Source organism: Aristolochia californica, unplaced genomic scaffold (genome assembly GCF_029961685.1).
Source record: "Aristolochia californica isolate CCGP_79_NKW_82.1479 unplaced genomic scaffold, dmAriCali1.0.hap1 SCAF_13, whole genome shotgun sequence".
NCBI classification, from domain to species: domain Eukaryota; kingdom Viridiplantae; phylum Streptophyta; class Magnoliopsida; order Piperales; family Aristolochiaceae; genus Aristolochia; species Aristolochia californica.
In genome coordinates this window covers 28,307,201-28,325,359 of record NW_027181804.1, presented here as the reverse complement: position 1 = coordinate 28,325,359, position 18,159 = coordinate 28,307,201, and the positions used below count along the sequence as shown (strand labels likewise).

General features: G+C 41.2%; 1 protein-coding gene across 1 annotated transcript; it reads left to right on the top strand.

The window, feature by feature from the left end:
• Positions 1 to 1,542: 1,542 nt before the first annotated feature.
• LOC137948654 (uncharacterized zinc finger CCHC domain-containing protein At4g19190) lies at positions 1,543 to 17,613 on the top strand. Its single transcript, XM_068794768.1, has 7 exons — positions 1,543 to 1,901; positions 1,994 to 2,056; positions 2,191 to 2,342; positions 2,470 to 2,592; positions 5,387 to 5,588; positions 16,850 to 16,964; positions 17,053 to 17,613. Exons 1-7 carry the CDS (start codon positions 1,683 to 1,685, stop codon positions 17,343 to 17,345), a joined length of 1,167 nt encoding a protein of 388 aa, XP_068650869.1. The 5' UTR covers positions 1,543 to 1,682; the 3' UTR covers positions 17,346 to 17,613.
• The last annotated feature ends 546 nt before the right edge of the window (positions 17,614 to 18,159 follow it).

Sequence of the window (18,159 nt, the reverse complement as noted above, 5' to 3'; positions counted from 1 at the left end):
TTCAATAATATTCTTTTGGTCACCTGACATTCATCTCAATTATCAACATAAAAAAAAAAATAACTCATGTAAATTATACATTAATGGATTATCCTAATTGTGATCTCACATTGATGGCAACCCTAAAATCTTCAAAAACATCAAGAAAGAAAGAAGAAGAAGCAAGAGAAAAGGCTTGCATGGGAGCATAGGAGCTCAAGGGCAAAAATGGGAATAAGGCCAAAAACTAAGAGTAGAAATGGGAGTTTTACACTCCTCTTTTTTAGGGATTCCTAAGAGTTCTATTTTCCTCTTTTAAATAATCTCTATAAATAAGATTGTAATTGATTTAGAAGTTTTATAGATTTTTTCATTTGATTTTGTATTTTTCCTTTGATTGATGTAATTAGGGAACCTAATTAATTGAGGAGCTTCTTTAAACATTTAATGACAAAAATATAAACAAGTGTCTTCGTTGAAGGAAATTTCCATTAAGTCTATTCCCAAACCTCTCTTGCTCTTCTATCCCTCTCCTAGAATTCGTCATCCCTCCTCACTCTCCCTCTTTGTCTCTCTCTCCTTTCCCCTCCCGCTTGCGTAGAAAAAATTAGAAAATCACTACCCTCTGAACGAAAACCAGTGTTCATGTTCTTCGTAGTTCTTCGATTCTTGACAAAAAAAATGAGGAAAAATACCTCTATTTGCAATCAAAGAAGGTCCTACTAAGTTTGTAGGATATGTTAGTGTTGTGCACGTCTAAAAGGGCATAAAATCCGTCGTATATTGGGGAGGGATTACTAGTATCAAGTGCACTATAGAAGACAAATTTATTTCGAAAGAGTCAATACACACCTCAAACCTATTTGAGTTATTATGTATAAGTTGTCACCAACATTATTTATTAGTATTATTCAAATTATCTGAGTGTATTTTTCAATAGGGTGACCTCCCTCTTCTCTCCCTCTTTGGGGCGACTCCCTCTTCTTTGGATGACAAAGGAGTTAATTATCTGAGTTATTATGTTAGATTTAAAACCCTTTGCTATAAATTTATATGCACAATATTTCTACCATTTTTAAATGTTTCACTCTTCAAGGTCCAATCATTTTCAGTTTTCAAAAAGGAAACCATGGCTAGACGTCTTGGAAGAATGTTGAAATTTGTGTGTAAATGAAGAACTTCGATGAAGGAGGCTTGATGGGATGATGAATGAGATTATGTGAGTGGACAATAGGCTATTGGGGGCAGGAGGGACCATGTGGGGATCTTAGAGGAAGGTTGACCCAAAAACTGTTGAACTATTGATATTCGTTGAGGAGAAATTATAACCAACTAGAGGAAATTAATGAGAGTAATCAAAGTAAAAAGTATTTTTATATAAAAACTCTGTGCTAACGAGTTGGCTCACCGAGATGACGTTTTGAAGTCGATCCAAAGTTTGAGAACAGGTTTGGCTTATGCTACCCGTGTTACCTTCCCCAATTACTGCCCCTACTACTACCCGTAATTTGCCAAATCGCCAAAGACTGTCGCCAAACGTTTTCCTTTCGTATTCAACGGGCATCCTGGTTCGATTTGATTTGATCGTTTCCTCGTTCTCCCCTCTGCACAAAAGCTTGAAGTGCATTCGGTATTTCCTATTTCGAAGGAAGCACAGCTAAGAAATTGGAGAAAAAGAAAAACGCAGGGAGTAGGCCTACCACATGGATGAAGCGGAGGAAGACCGAGGCTTCCGTCTGAGTAAGCGGTTTTCTGAGAAAGGGGAGGTAGATTACAAGACAAAGGCCGGAACCGCATGGAGCCATTCCTATCTCAATCAGAAGCCGTGGCACCCTCTCTCTTATCCCAACCAGCGCCGCAAGTGGATTGCTGAGCAGACCGATGCTCAACGTAATCGGAGAGCCGAGGAAGTCTCTAGAGAGGTACTCTCATCTACCTTTATTTTCTGTTTGGTTGTTTCACGATCTAATTTCTCATACTTTTTCTCTGATTTTTCCTTTCGCCGTCTCTCCAGTTCGCTCAAGAGCAGGAATTTTTCCGTCAGACTGCGCTTATTTCCAAGAAAGAGAAAGAGAAGGTGAGTGGAACTTAATAGGAACACACTCCCCTGACCTAGGGCTTTCCTTTTCAATCCCAAAAAGATAGTAGCAAAGTGGTATATTATGATGCAAATAGCTTCTTTTGACGTTTGACGAGTACTCAAACTCGTAGGTAGAAGCGATGAAAGCAGTGAGTTTCATGTACGTGCGTCCACCTGGTTATAATGCTGAAAGTGCCAAAGCCGCAGAGATTGCAGACGAAAAGAAAAAACTCGAGCAAATTAATGCCCCTAAAGAGCCTACAGAAAATCTTTATACTGTAATGTATGCTTCCGTGCCATGGAAACGTCTGCAAATTTTACATTGCTTCTGCAGCTATTTTCTACTTGGCTTTCGATAAGTGACTCTCTTCGAATCTAATCACCTTGAAACCTGACATATCGTTTTGCAGGCATGACACTGATACCGCAAGGTCTCATTTAGGTGATGATAGAAAGAAAAAAAGACCAAAAGATATATTTGGCCGGGCTTTACCAACCGAAGAAGAATTTGAAGTTCTGAAAAATGCTCCAAGGTACGTCTGAGATTTTCAAATTTAATCAATTTTGTGTGATCTTCTCTACTTAAAAAGATTAGTATTTTATTTTAATTTTTTGAAAACAATGAACATTTCATTAAAGAAGCTCCAAAAAAGGAGAAATTACATCAAAAGAAGAGGAAACTAGCAGTAAGCAAAAACAAAGCAAAACCAGAAGTACAATCATATGACAAATGTATTGCTAGCAACAAGATGTTCCAAAGTAATTTCCGTAGCCAAAGAGTCAGCCTGCCCATTATTACTTCATGGAGTGTGACACAAAGAGATTGACATGGAGCTGGTTAAGTAACAGATTTCATCAAAATACATTAAAAATTTCCTTGGAGGGATTTTCTTCCCTGAAGCCCACCTATATACAACCAAGAAATCTCCCTCTAATACAAGGGGCGTGAAGAAATTAGCTGAGTATAGTCTATGAAACTGAAGGAGAACTCATAATTGTGCCATTGTGGAATCACACAAGCCAAACGGAGCAGAAAAAAACAAGTTGGGTAAGCTAAAGAGTTAGCCAAAGAGTTGGATGAATGAAATATATGAGACCAAGAGCAATAAACGGAAGATACAATGTCAATAATTGAGTGAAGAACTGCCCAATGACGCCAAGGGGGTTCAGCAGCAGTGGAGCATCAACGAATCACATTTTGGGAATCTCCTTCAAAGATGAGAGGACCGTTGACTCCCTAAGAATCCCCGAAGGCCCCCCCAACCCTAGCGATGCCAGGACAACGCCTAGCACAACCATCAAAATTGAATTTAATGAAGCCATGAGGGGGAGGGGTCCAGGTGTGATTAGGTGGGGCACGAGGAGGTGCAAAGAGCTTGGCAATGGTGCTCCAATTGTGACACAAAGAGATACCTTGAAATTTGTCAAACTCCTTCTTGGTATGAAGCCAAGTAGCAATCTGATCCATGATGGAGATGCTGTACTCAACGGCTGATCGGGATTTGTAGGCGAACAATCTTTGATTCCGTTCTTTCCAGAGGGTCCAAGGAATATGGGCAACGCATGCTGATAGTAGGATTCGAGCAAGCTTTGGAAGATAAACCCCCAAGATGGAATGGCACATGGCAGTGATGTTATTTGGAAGAGAAATGCTGAAATCGAGCTCGCTTAGGAGGCTGGACCAGATGCGCCATGTGAATGGGCAATGAAGGAGGAGATGGGAATTGTTTTCCTCCTCGATGTCACAAAGGGGGCGCAGTTGGGTAGCCTGTTGATTGTCACGTCCTCTCAAGATGTTGGCAGTGAGGATGCTATTCCTCATGGCACACCAGAAGAAGAATTTTATTTTTTGGGGTGCAGAGAGGGACCAGGCATAGCTGGAGGGATGCGGGGGGTCAGATGTAGACCAACCAACAAGGTGATGATAGGCGGAGGACACAGAGAAGAGGCCACTTCACTCGAGATGCCCAACAATTTTGTCTCTTGCATGACCTTGAACATGGCATTGCTGAATAATCTGGAGAAGATGAGCCATGAGATTGGCTTCAGCATCCGAAAGCCCTCATCTAAGATTCATATTCCAGCTTCTGTCTGCTGACCACATATCAGTAATGGTAGCTTCCTTCGAAACGCAAATGTTAAACAATGCAGCGAACTCATCACAGAGGGGACGAGACCCAGTCCACCAAGATCATACGAAAAAAGAATGGAGGCGTTAAAAAATCTATTGAAGGGCAATATAGTTATTTTGTGCCCACTATAAAGTCCAACAACTACACTAGCTTGTTCTATGTGTTTAGTTTTATCTCTGGTTCAATTTTCATCTATTTTGAATAAGTATGTAGGGAGATATAAGTGTTAAAGTGTTTTAAGTAAGAAGGTGCATCTGTAATTTTAATTTCAGAAACTCTATAAAAGACATGGGGGTTGAGCTCAACCCTCAACCAGAGCCATTCCAGCGCTCTGAATAACCTTAAAGTTCACTCTTTTAAAGTTTAAATAACAACACTTATACCCATGTTTGCAGTGAGTAGGGGTACAAAGTCGGATTTAGGGCCGGTTTTTGAGAACCTGACCCTGGGCCATTAGCCCGACTTGAAACTTGTCTACATGAAGAACCTGTGACAGGGTTGGCATGCTGTTACTGAAGTCCTCGACTCCATCCCTGCATCCCTGGCCCATCACCATGCCATGGCCAATTCTAACCTTTTTTTTTCCAAAAAGTCCCGTATCTTAATTAGTTTATTGTTTTTAATGTTTTGTTAGTCTTTTATTTAGAAGAGAAGGGCATAAGCATCATTTAAACTTCACTGAAAACTTTTTTTTCCTAAAATATCTCTTACAAGAAAATTAATTTCATTTTCTTTTTATGAAAAAATATCTATTTTTAAAATATATAATGGGTAACATGGTATTAAGACCCAATGGGTCTGGGTTGGAAAAACTCTTCCCGTCTTTTAATCTGCGTGGGTTTATGTTCCTTACCAAATCCCCTCCACTCCGGGTGAGGGATTATTCCTGTCTATGCCTTTGGCGGATCGGGTCGGGACAGGTTTCCCATGTAACCTTTCTGATGTGCACACTTGGTGATGCTTCCAATTGTATGGTGTTTGATGGAATATTATTCTCAACCTTGTAAGTCCAGATAGGTGGGCTATTTCTTGAAAATGTGGCTAAAAGCTACATCATTATGTCATTTCTGGGTTAACTTTGAACCAAACTATAAAGGTTTATGCTATATATTTGTTTCGATTTTTTGGTGGTATGCATTTCCTAAGTTGTTCTCTTTACTTTCTTAAAGTTCATGCAGATGTTGTGGTGGTGTAGGTTGGAGACTGGCATGCCTGCAAGGGTTAAGCCCTTTGGAATTGAAATTCGTAATGTGAAATGTGTAAGATGTGGAACTTATGGTCATCAAAGTGGGGATCGTGAATGCCTGTTGAGGGATGCAATTATGCCAAACGAAGAGAATCGGCTGAAGAGAGATGATCCCTTGACAGCTATCATGGCTCACACTGATCCAACTGAGGTATGTCTGGAGTTTGAAAAATTTGCAACACTATAGGTACCATTATCAGACATGTCCACACTCATACCAGTTTTGTGGAGACTTAATTTAGCGCTGGCCACTGTTATAATGAATTACAGTATTTATTAAAAAGTAGCTGGCTGAGTTGCATTTCCCCCCAGTTTCTTATCCTCGCTGATATGCTTGTATGAATGACTAATTCTGTCTTCTTCTTTGTTAAATGCATTAAGGGTGAAGATAGGAGAGTCTTAATGAAAGAGTGTGAGATCAAAGAAAGTGATTAAATTAGATGAATTGAACTAAAAGAAACTATGTAATAATAAAGATATGAAAGGTTATTTATCCATACGATATCCAATTGAGGTGTGAAAAAGCCTATTGAAATTAGTTGAAGCAAGTTCAATTGGGCTTTGTCTCCTCACTTGGTGACTGGGTTGGGCTTTATAACATTGTGACTAGTTGCTAAATCTCGCCTAACTTGCTGCATGAAAAGTTCAGAGCTGGATAGAACTTCTATTTTGAAGGGTTACCACTTTTAGGCTTTATTAGGTTAGAAACTTAAGATTCTAAACTGAAACAGAAACCTGCAACTGGCTATGGATTTTTTAATTAAGTTATTAACTGAAATGCTAAATTGCTTTTCAAATTGAAGCTTTCAATTGAAGGCAAGCTGCTTTTAATCAAGATTTCTAACTACAAGAAGTTGCCACTACTGTAGACTTTCTCAATTTAGGACTTTCTATTTTAGAAACTTGAGCCTAAAATGGTAAAGTTAGCACTCCTTAAGTTTAGTTTTCTTCTTTTTTCATAAACATAAGTGATCTTAGGTAGTTTGGTGTCTAAGTACTCTTTAATTTTTTTTTGAGTAAAAGGTGTAAATGCTATTAAGAAGAGTAAAGAGTACAATACCTGGCTAAAAAGAGTCTTCCTTCACAACAAGGTGTTGGAGTGAAACACCTAATTTAGCCTGAGTGTCCGCTAAATGATTAGCTGATCTAGGAATGTATTTTCAGTTACAGTTTAATTGAGAAATTAAATTAAAAATATAAAAAAACAGATCCCAGTGCTGCCAAGGAGGATTAACGGACTTCGCACACCAGTTGATAACAATTTTCGAATCGCCTTCTATGCAGAGAGGGCCCACCAGACGTTGCTTGAATAGTTTAAGTCCATTGAACAGTCTAGAGAGTTCAGCCGTGGTTGAGTTAGAGAGTCCAATTGGCCCAACGAAAGTGAAAAAACGATTTCCATTGTCATCATGGATAACTCCCCCATACCCAGCAGGGCCTGGATAGCCAAATACGCTTCTGTCAAAATTTAATTTGAAGTGTTCCATCGGAGGAGGAGACCAAGTTTCCATAAACGGGGGACGGGAAGGATATGACATGCCAGCTATAAGCCGCTAGTTTCCTTGTAGGTTGGAGCCATTTATATTTCGAAATTCCTTACGCATGAGGATCCACGTGGAAACTTGGCCCACAATATTTTTGTTGAGATATTTATATCGGGCCAGCCTTATATAAGATCCGTGCGGTTGCTTTCCTATAAGGTTCGAGCCTTTTAGGGCACTGGTTTCAACATGGTATCAGAGCAGGTTGGTCCCGAGTTCGAATTCCCCTCCCGCCGCGTTTCCACGGTTGTCCCCGTGCGCTTTCTACGGACCCCGAATTTCCACGGGTTTCCCTGTGCGGGGGAGTGTTGAGATATTTATATCGGGCCAGTCCTTGTATAAGATCTGTGCGGTTGCTTTCCTATAAGGTTCGAGCCTTTTAGCGCACTGGTTTCAACAATTTTCAATCAAAATGTTCCTAGGAAAAGATTTTAGATTCAATTTTCGGTTATTTCTTTCATTCCATAAGGCCCAAATGATATGACCAACGCAGCATGAGATAAGCAATTTTCCAAGATTTGGGAAGTAAGCACTAGTAATAGTGAGGATTGTGGATGAGAGATTTTGAGAAGGGCAATACTGAAAACCGATTTTGTTGAGGAGGCTAGTCCAGACAGTGTAAGCAAAATTGCAGTGTAACAGGATGTAGGTGGCTGTTTCGGGAGAAGTTTGGCAAAAGGGGCACAAGGGGTCCTCGATGAATTAAGGAATCGGATGTGAGGATTTTGTTTCGACATGCGCTACAGATAAAAAACTTTGCTCGGAGAGGCGCACGTAAGGACCATGCTATGGTTGCGGGATGATTGGTTTGAGGGTGGTAGGGGAAGAACAAGAAGTTATAAGCTGAGGTAGTAGAAAAAGTACCTTGTTTGCATGGAGTCCAGATGAGTGTATCGGGTACATTTCTGAGCCGTACCGAAGATAGACAGATGATGAGGTTTGAAGCTTCTAGTGCTTCAACATCCGAAAGCGCTCTCCGGAGATTTAAGTTCCATTCACCAGAATTGGTCCTCTGCTCTGAAATGGTTGCATCCTTATTTCTAGCCAAGGATAAGATCAAACTGACTGACATTGATGTTGCTCGGCCCCACCCACCAATCTGACCAAAATTTTGTCAGATTACCCGTTCCGGTGTAGCATTTGACTGTTATTTTGAATTCAGGTAACAATATTACAATCTTTTTCCACACGGGGGATAGCTTATTATGTCTTCCACCTTCGGTCCACGAACCAGTAAATTGTTTGCTTTTTTATGAAATGTGATTTTTTTAAGAAAACAAAAAGGAGCAACTCCTGACAATAAGAGATTGTAAGGAGGCTCCTTGCTTGGCTAAAGCATCAACCACATAATTCACTAATCTCGGAATTAGAGACCAGAAACAATAAAAAAGATTAACAATATCTAGAATTTCAAAAAAGGCATCCCAATGGCGCCACAGAGGTGAAGAGGCATTCTCGCACCAACCGATCACCACCTTAGAGTCTCCTTCAATCAGGATCGGTCCGGAGCAATGATCGCGAAAAACACGAAGTCCATTAAGAAGACTTTGAAACTCAGCCGTCGTGGAGTCTGCAATATCGAGAGCCCCGGAGAAGGAGACGATCTGGTTCCCAAAAGAATCACAAATCATGCCACTGAAACCGGCTAGGCTAGAATTACCAAGCGAAGATCCGTCAAAATTCAACTTAAGGACTCCAGCAGGAGGGGGGGGGGGGGGGGGGGGGTCCATTCACAGATGATAGGGGGCTTTGAAGAGATGTGGAGTTGGGATAGGCTTCTCCAATTATTTCTGATGGATCAGAAAATGGAGAAGGCCTTTCTAGAGTGAAGCCAAGTAGCAATATTGCCTGAGATGGTTTCAATGACTCTATCTTGAGTGCTGAATTTGGCATTGAATCTTCTTTGATTGCGCTCCAACCAGAGGCCCCAGGGGATGAATGCGGATAAAACAGAGATCATCAGTTTTCCAAAATCGGGGATAGGAGTCCCAACAAGCATTCTACTGGTGGCAGCCAAGTCCTCAGGGAAGCAGAATTGGAGTCCAATTTTGCTAAGAATCGACGTCCAAATCCCCCAAGAGAAAGGGCACAAAAGAAGCAGGTGGCTAACAGTTTCTTCATTTGCATGGCAGAAAGGGCAAATGGGGTCAACTCCGAGTTGGCCACGAATTTTGAGGTTGTCAGTAGAGAGAATCTTGTTACGTCATGCACTCCACTTGAAGAATTTTATTTTTGGGGGGGCACTAAGACGCCATGTGAATTCTATTGCATGCTTGGGACCACGAGTGATCCCTCGAATAGCAAGATAAGCGGAGGAGACTATGAAAGAGCCACTTTTATCTAGCCACTAGATTAATTTATCTGATTTGTTAGCTTGATTCTGGTTGGCTACAAAGCGTCCAACAAGCGACTGGCTTCAAGACCTTCTAACTCAAATAGGCCACGACGAGGCTGAATTTCCATCCCCCAGTGTCAGCGAATTCAACAATGGTACTATTCCTCAATCTTTTTTTTTTTTTTTTTTTAAATGATGCTGATTTTTATTAAGACAAAAGCTCAAAAGAGCAAATTACAAAGGAGAGAATCCTTCCCATACAATGAGAGATTGTTGGGAAGTTCCGAATTTAGCCAATTTATCAGCCAGAGAGTTGGCTGGTCTAGGAATGAGATTCCAATTACAATGCAAAGAAGATACAATGTCAGGAGTATATCAGTGATGGGCCAGTGGCGCCAAGGGGGGAGGTTGTCTTTGGAACACCAACTAATAACCTTCTTCGAGTCGCCTTCAATGATTAACTTGCCATGAAGAAGATCTCTGAAGATTTGGAGGCCAAACAACAGAGCCCTAACTTCAGCAGTATTAGAATCGGCAATGACCATCGGGTCCGCTTAAGAAAGCATGGGGTCTCCATTGTGACCTTTGAATATACCACCTGCTCCTGCTGGACCAGGACATCCAATAGCACTACCATCAAAATTCAGCTTTAAGCATTCACTGGGGGGAGGATCCCAGATAACCATTCTAGGAGCTCTGCTAGGGCCAGACATGTGAGCGATCAAATTCCAATTCTCCCGAAGGGAAACCCTTGAAAGAGTGGCAAAATCCTTCTTTGTATGAAACCAATTCGAGATGAGACCGACGCCATGAGAAGTCGTGTTTTCTGGGGTACTAGCTTTGGAGTTGAACCTTCGGTTGTTCCGCTCGAGCCAAATGCACCATGGAACATGAGCAAGACAGGCTGAAAGAATTAACTTGCCCAGCCGAGGAAGGAGAATCCCTCGAACCATCTCAAAGGTACCAAAGAGGTCTTGATGCAGCCCCAGTTGGAGTCCGATTTTCTGAAATATCTTCATCCAAACTTGCCACGAAAATCCACAGTGTAAGAGGACATACTGGACTGTCTCTTCACACTCACCGCATAGGGGACAAGAAAGATTGGGGGCAGTGAGTGAAGGTTGTCTGAATTAAGAATCTGTTCTCTGATAGTTGACCACACGAAGAACTTGATTTTGCTTGGTTCTGAGAGTTTCCAAGCCAGATTTGACTTGTGCTCATGAGGACTATAGTCTTGCTTTTTGATATGAGAGTAAGCCGAAGTGACAGGGAATCGACCATTATTACTGGGCTTCCAAATCATCTTATCAATTGAGTGCTCTCGAAGAATAGTACTGCTGAGTTTAGTAAGGAGAGAACAAAAAGCCAACGATTCCTCATCATTTAATCCCCGACGAAACTAAAGACTCCACGAGTTATCACTCCATGAATCGGCCACAGAGCAAGAGAGGTTGTTTACCACCCTATGCAGCCCCGGAAAGCCCTCTGAGAGAGATTGGGGGCCACACCATTCGTCCGACTAGAAGAGAAGGGTAGGAAAGGTGTTCTGAAGAGGCATATCACCCAACCACTAATCTTCCCAGAATCTGATATGATGGCCATCCCCCACATAGAATCGGACTGCCGCTGAGAAAGTAGGAGTTAAGAGATAGAGTGACCTCCATATAGGAGATAAATTCCTTCTGTTTCCCCTTTCTGTCCACCGATTTGAAGAAATGCCGAGCTTTGAAAGCACCATATTTTTCTAGAGGTTTGGAGCAGATGAGTTGAGTCTCCAAATCCATTTAAGGAGCAAGGCATGATTCATGTCTTTGGAGAGCCGGATTCCAAGACCTCCAAAACTCTTCGGGAGGCAGACTTCCTCCCAACTGACCAAATGGTACTTGAAATCAGGGTTGTTTCCTCTCCAAAGAAAGTGCTTCTTCATTTTATCAAGCTGCTGACAAACAGTAGCTGGGCAAGGCATGAAGGATAGATAATGGTTTGGAATGCCAACGATACATGATTTCAAAAGAGTCAACCTTCCTGCCTTGCTAAGCAAACGTCCCTTCCATGATGCAAGTCGCAATTCCATCTTCTCAATAACTGGAGTCCAAAGATCTTTGCCAATACGGCCAGTGAACAGAGGAAGGCCAAGATAAGTACAAGGGGTGGATGAGATTACGCAACCAAGCACCTCCGCCATTTCAGAGAGAGAGTTTGGGTTGATATTGAACCCAATCAATGAAGTTTTCCTCCAGTTGATTTTCTGACCTGAGCAGATTTCGAAGAGCCCCAAAACTACCTTTACTTTTTTTGATGTTGTCCATCGTTTTTGCTCCAAAGATCAAAGTGTCATCTGCATATTGAAGCATCGGAATATTGAAAGCCGAGAAGTTGCTGGTGGGATGTAGCCATCCACATTCTTTGGCCGAAACTAGCATAGCATATCAGAATTCCGCCACAATGTTGAAGAGAAAAGGGGAAAGAGGATCACCCTGTCTTAAACCTCTAGATCCATTGAAGCAACCATAGACTGTTCCATTTAAGACGAGAGTACGAAGCGGAGGACAGACAACTCCTAATCCAATATCTCCAACGATCTCCGAAACCCATCCTGCTCATGATGTCATCCAAGAGAACCCAATTTTCCCGATCGAAAGCCTTTTCTAAATCCAACTTAAGTATAAAGTTTGGATCCTTCGAGCGTGAAAATTTATCAAACAACTCATGCGCCGCCATAGCTAAGTCCAAGATGTTTCTACCCTTCAAGAAAGCACTCTAGCCATGGCTGATGACAAGTGGGAGAATTGTTTTGAGCCTGTTTGCAAGGAGTCTAGCAATAATCTTGTACGAACTTGAAATCAGGCTGATAGGACGAAAATCACCAGGGGTCTCATCGTTTCTCTTCTTGGGGATCAGTGAGATAAAGGAAGCTCCCATACTGAGGAAGGTGATGCCAGTCATGAAAAAACCTTCAACCATCTTATAAATATCTCCCTTGATAATCGGCCAAGCATTGTGGTAGAATTGACTGTTAAATCCGTCAGGGCCCAGGGCCCAGGGCCCGATCACATGCCATGCCCAAGACTGCCTTTTCAATTTCCTTTTGGGAGAAAGGAGCTTCGAGAATAGATGAGGTAGAGAAGGGGAGCTGCCTAAAATGAAGCTGCTGGACTTTGGGCCGGTTAATAAAGTCATCAGTGTATAAATCTGTGAAAAAACTGAGCAGCTCATTAGTAATATGGATCCTATTTGATGTTACCTCATTATTGATGCATAAGGAGGTAATTTGGTTGGATCTCTTCCTCGTCTATGCGAGGGAGTGGAGAATTTTTGTATTGGCATCTCCTTCATATAGCCATTTAAGTCTGCCAGATCAAATTAGGATACAAGTTAAATTTCCAGATCCATTTAAGTAATAAGGCAGAATTAGTTGTAGCAGTATCTCAGATCCCAGGGCCTCCCATGGTTTTTGGTTTACATACCTCAGCCCATTCCACGAGGCTGTACTTCCTTTCGCTGTTTGGTCCACCCCACAAAAATCTCCTTTTTAGGAATTTGATTCTTTTCTGAACAGAGGCAAGACAAAGGTATAAGGAGAGGAAATAAGATGGAATACTGTGGAGGCAAGATTTGATAAGGACAAACTTACTTGCTTTGGACAAAAATCTTCCTCTCCAGGAAGCCAGGCGGCCTTCCAGTCGCTCAATGACAGGGTGCCAAACATTTTTGGAAGGTAGAGCAGATGACAGAGGGAGTCCCAGGGAGGAGATGCAATTTTACATTCCAGATAACTAGCCATAGAACTTAGAACAAAAGGATCAATATTGAAATCAGTAATGGATGATTTGTTCCAACTTACCCTTTGCCCAGAAGAGAGTTCAAATAAGTTGAGTAGAGCTTTGATATGAGAGACTTGGTTCATTGTACCTTCGCCAAAGAGAATGGTGTCATCAACATACTGTTGAAGTTCAATATCTTGATTGGGATCATCTGAGATGGGGCTAAGTCAGCCAGAACTTTTTGCAAGACCGACCATTGATGCCAGGTGTTCAACAATGAGATTAAAGAGGAAAGGGGAAAGAGGGTCCCCTTGCCTTATGCATTTTCCTACGTTGAAAAAACCACACGGTTTTCCGTTAACAAGGACAAAGTATGATATAGTAGATATGCATCTTCTCATCCAAAATTTCCACAGGATCCCAAAACCCATTTTGTCAAAAAGATGATCAATTAATTTCTAGTTTACACGGTCAAAGGCTTTTTCAAAGTCAAGTTTCAGGACAAAATCTGGGCAGTTTGGATTTTTTAAAAGAGTCAAGGAGTTCATGGGCCACCATTGTGGAATCCAAAATATTTCTTCCACAAATAAAAGCACTTTGACAAGGGTTAATGATTTTGGGGAGGAGGGATCTGAGACGGTTTGCAAGAATTCGACCAATGATTTTGTAGTAGTTGGTGGTGAGGCTGATAGGTCTAAAATCTTGAGGAAGGGCTGAATTGGTTTTTTTTTTGGAATTAAGGCAATGAAAGAGGCACCCACAACTTTGTGAGTGATGCCGACTTGGTGGAAATTTTGGACAAAAGCATATACATCTGTTTTGATTATGCCCCAAAATTTGTGGTAAAAGTCACCGTTGAAACCATCAGAGCCAGGAGCTCTGTCCTTTGGAAGGCCAAGGGAGGCAAAGTCAATTTCTTCAGGGCTGAAGGGCCGCTCTATTTCTTCCGCATCAGAAGGGGAGATACACTTATAGTTGAGCTGGAATAGCGTAGGGCAGCTGAAACGCTCTTCTGAATAGAGATCTAAAAAGAACTTGACAAGAAGATTAGATATAGAGGGACTATCCGTGATCACTTGATCTCCTTGGCAGAGAGAAGTGATACGGTTAGCCCTCCACCTGGCCGAGGCAATAGCATGAAAATTTGTTGTATTTCCATCCCCCTCGGCTAGCCAGCAGAATCTTGCACGCTGTTTCCAATGAATAGTATCATTTCGAAGAAAATTTGAATATTCAAGATTTAGATGATTTCTGAGAAGTATATCTGCATCAAATCTCCACGGGAATGCCCCGAACAGCCACCCAGTGTCCTGAGAGGGGAGTTGTGAGATCGGGGCTCCAGTCGTCCATGCTCAGGATTGGGGATTCCACTTCGTTCTTCAGTTTATGCAATTTTTGTCAGTCTTCTGCTGAGGCGAAGATGATAAGCCACTATCTGTCTTGAATCTGAATGGTGACTCGGACTCCGATTGATGGTGCTCTTCCATGAATCCAGTTTCTTATTGTTGGTCTGAGTTGTTTGTTGGATGGACATAGATGACTGCGGCCAGGGATAGTTTATGAGCTCCTTCAGTCACAACTTGGGCCGGGAGGGTAAGAGAGTAGTGCTTTTCATGTTGCAGGATCTGGGGGGCCAGGGATAGTTTATGAACTCATTCAGTCACAACTTGGGCCGGGAGGGTAAGAGAGTAGTGTTTTTCATGTTGCAGGATCTAGGGGGGAGGTTGTTTGGTTTTTGAGGATTCGGAGCAAGGTTCTCCACTGACATTTGGCTGAAGTACGATTGAGGGGGTGAAGGTATGGTCGTCTGTGTAGGATTAATAGTTTTTTGAAATGGGGTATCAAGGGGGGGAGGGGTTGTTTGGTTTTTGAGGATTCGGAGCAAGGTTAGGCAGAAAATTTTCCAGCCAAGACCGGAGTTAGGGCTTTGAGGTAAGAAAATCATACCCATTATCAACGAATTGCAGCGCTGAGTGATGGCGCATTCGAGAAGGCCACCGTGATACTGGGTATGAAGCTGGAATTTCAGATCACCAGTGAAAAGGGATCTTCCAAAGCTTCTTCCCGTCTTGCCTGTCTGGATCTTATCGAAAATGGCCAAGAAAGCTTCCATGGCTTTGATCAGGAGAGAGATGTAAGATTTCTTTGCTCCAGATCGTGAGAGGATGCAGATGGCATCCCCATTCTTCTCTCTCGTTCGCCGGAATGAGACGGTGGCTTTTCCATTTCAGAAGTCGAAACCAGATGGTTCTTCCTACCTTATCCTTCGATGCGAGGGTCGGGTGACCTGAATCACTTTCTTCTCTTTGAGCTTGATCTTCTTCTCCTTCCTCTTCAATCCTCTGACGCTGGTGCTGCTGCTGCTTCTCCGGACGTGATCGGTCATCGCCCCATTCTGAACGGTGTCCCACTCGAAGAGGTGGGCCAGAAAGGGTGGTTGATGGAGGGAGTAACGCCGTGCCCCGCGTGTGTGCAGAGCGCTCTGTCTTACTTTCATTGCCTCTTTTCTACAACATTGGCACAAACCTCCTTTGAGTACCCTTCAGTTAATTCTTCAGTATCATTATGATCTATATAGCCTGTGCAAATATTCAAAAAGATTCATTTTTGTCGCCTTAGATCTATCATTCAGAGATGATTGTTATATGATAGCTGCATGCTATGAAGGATAGGGCAATCTGCTGTGAGTTTCTTTTTTTGTTTTTTGAGAATAATGAGAATTTCATTGATAGAGGAAAGAAGAGATAATACAGATTACAAGAGGCCCATACCAAAGGAACAAAAAAACAAAAACCTGTAAGCACAAAATACAAAGAACAAAAAGTCATTCAATATCAATAGGATATGTAGAACTCTCAACAAGGCCAAAAAGAGGAATAGGCATCAGAGCAAGAGCATCCTCCAAACTGTTTGCACTTCTCACATTATGCAACTACTGCAACTGAAGATCTTAACTTAAGTCAGGCACTTCATCATGCAAACTCCAAAATCTCCAAGGAGGTCTAAGCTCAGATGAAAACAACCCCACTACCAAGGCTGAATCAACCCATCGACAAGAGGCATGGTGAGGTGCTGTTTATAAATCTTCAATCTACATAATAATGTCTAAAGTTCTACCTCTGTTGAATCACAGTCGCTAAAAGGAGCAGAATATACCCTGAAAATTTGTCGCAAATAGTTCTGGTGGATACTTCTATCCCTTGTGTGGCTTAGTTTTGCTTGAAAACAAAGGTAGCTATTTCATACCAATGAGATCTAAGAACAACATTGCTCAAATGAAGACAGCCTACTAACCCAAAGTTGGGTATGGTGAATCATATGCTCCATCACACTTCCAATAGATTGAGATCCAATCTCAAAGGTCCTAGCATTTCTTTCTTTTGCAAGGCCCAAATGGCTGCATAAAAATTAATTAATTGTAATTTTTTTCTGATTTAGATAATAGTCTTGCAAATATTTGTACTAATAAATCTGAAAGAAAAAAGGAAAAAATTTCGTATAGCATGGCAGATAGAACAACAAAGGTGAATGGGCAATGCATAAATATGTGGTCAATTGACTTATCCACAAGAAATTAAAATTTGCAGATAGAAATTTTCTTTTATTTGATAATAACTACAATGGATCCTTGTTTCATAGTATTTTGCACTGGCTTCCTTGCACTTGGTCTTATTTTCTGTGGCACTCTTGAAGCGAACCCTATCAGAGGTGGTTGGGCTTTACCTTTTTCATTTTCAGATGTTTTTATTTTTTACTGTTTGCTTCTTCACAGCCTTTGAAGTGGGAGCTGAAGCAGAAACCGGGTATAAGCCCTCCTCGTGGTGGCTTTAGTGCTGATGACCCCAATCAGCAAATTGTTGCTGAAGATATATTTGATGAATATGGAGGTAAAAAAGAATAGGTCTTGTTGTAGTTACCAGGTGAAAAAATGTGCCCGATTTCTTGTTTCATCATCATCTCACTTTGCCATTGTAGGATTCCTTACTGGAGGTGATATGCCAGAGCTGTTGGCCAAGTTCTCAGCAAGAAAGTCTTCTAAAAAACATTCCAAAAAGATAAGCAAACACAAGAACAGGGCAACAAAGACTGGGAGTGATTCTTACAACAGTTTGTCATCTCCTCCTAATTCTGATTCTGAAACAGAAAAGAGGAGGTTGAAAAAGAAACGGAAGAAAAAAGCAAAGAAACACCACCGTTCTGTTTCTAGTTCCTCTGATGACTCTGATTCCGACTGTCGTCGTAGAAAGGGTTCTCGTCGACATCGTTAAACCAGTTCACATTTTTATGTTGATAATGAAAGACATGGCTGCTCAGTGGCAAGTGACAATAAGTGTACTAAAGCCCATTCTTCCTTACTGTTACGACTTTGGTGTAAATATGTTGTATCTTTTGATTTTTGTATTATCAGATCCTCATCTTTTGAAAACATGTCTGAAAGTTTCAGCTCCAAATATTTTTCTATGAATTGAGATGAAGAGGATTGCCTGGTCTGCGTGAGACCTATTTACCATATCGAAGCTGTATCTTTACTGTACTTCTCTACAACCAAATTTGGTTTAAATTGCAATCACTTGAGGTATTTTGAATCTTTAGGAAAATCCAGATTTGTTTTTTTTGTAGAACTTGGTTTGGTGAATTTCTTCTTTTTTGAGACTGACTGTGTCTAGAAAATTGGATGTGAAATTTCACTTAGGATTTCACTATCTTGAATCCAGATTTTTTTATGTTCTGAGGTATTTGATTGTTTAAATATTTTTATAATAAAATAAATATATATTTCTATTCATTTACTTTGCACCGATAATGATCTTGAGTTAATAAATAAAAAATTCCAGTTATTCTATCAATAAAATGATATTATTGAACATAAAAATTGCCATCTAATACTAATAATTTATACTAATTCTTCATTACTCATTACACGTTTATAGTTTTTAATTTTCCATATTGTACGTATAATGTCAAATATGCACGCGGACTTGGATCTTTTTTATTAACACAAATCGATTAGAACGTCAACGGAGTTGAGTTTCCATAGTTAACAAAATCATTGTGCTCATGCGTAAGATTTCGAGATGTGAC

Excerpts from the sequence above, each read along its gene's own strand:
- LOC137948654 (XM_068794768.1), top strand. The coding sequence starts at position 1,683 with ATGGATGAAGCGGAGGAAGACCGAGGCTTCCGTCTGAGTAAGCGGTTT. Across the intron at positions 1,902-1,993 it reads CCGAGGAAGTCTCTAGAGAG|TTCGCTCAAGAGCAGGAATT; the intron begins GTACTCTCATCT and ends CCGTCTCTCCAG. Across the intron at positions 5,589-16,849 it reads CTCACACTGATCCAACTGAG|CCTTTGAAGTGGGAGCTGAA; the intron begins GTATGTCTGGAG and ends GCTTCTTCACAG.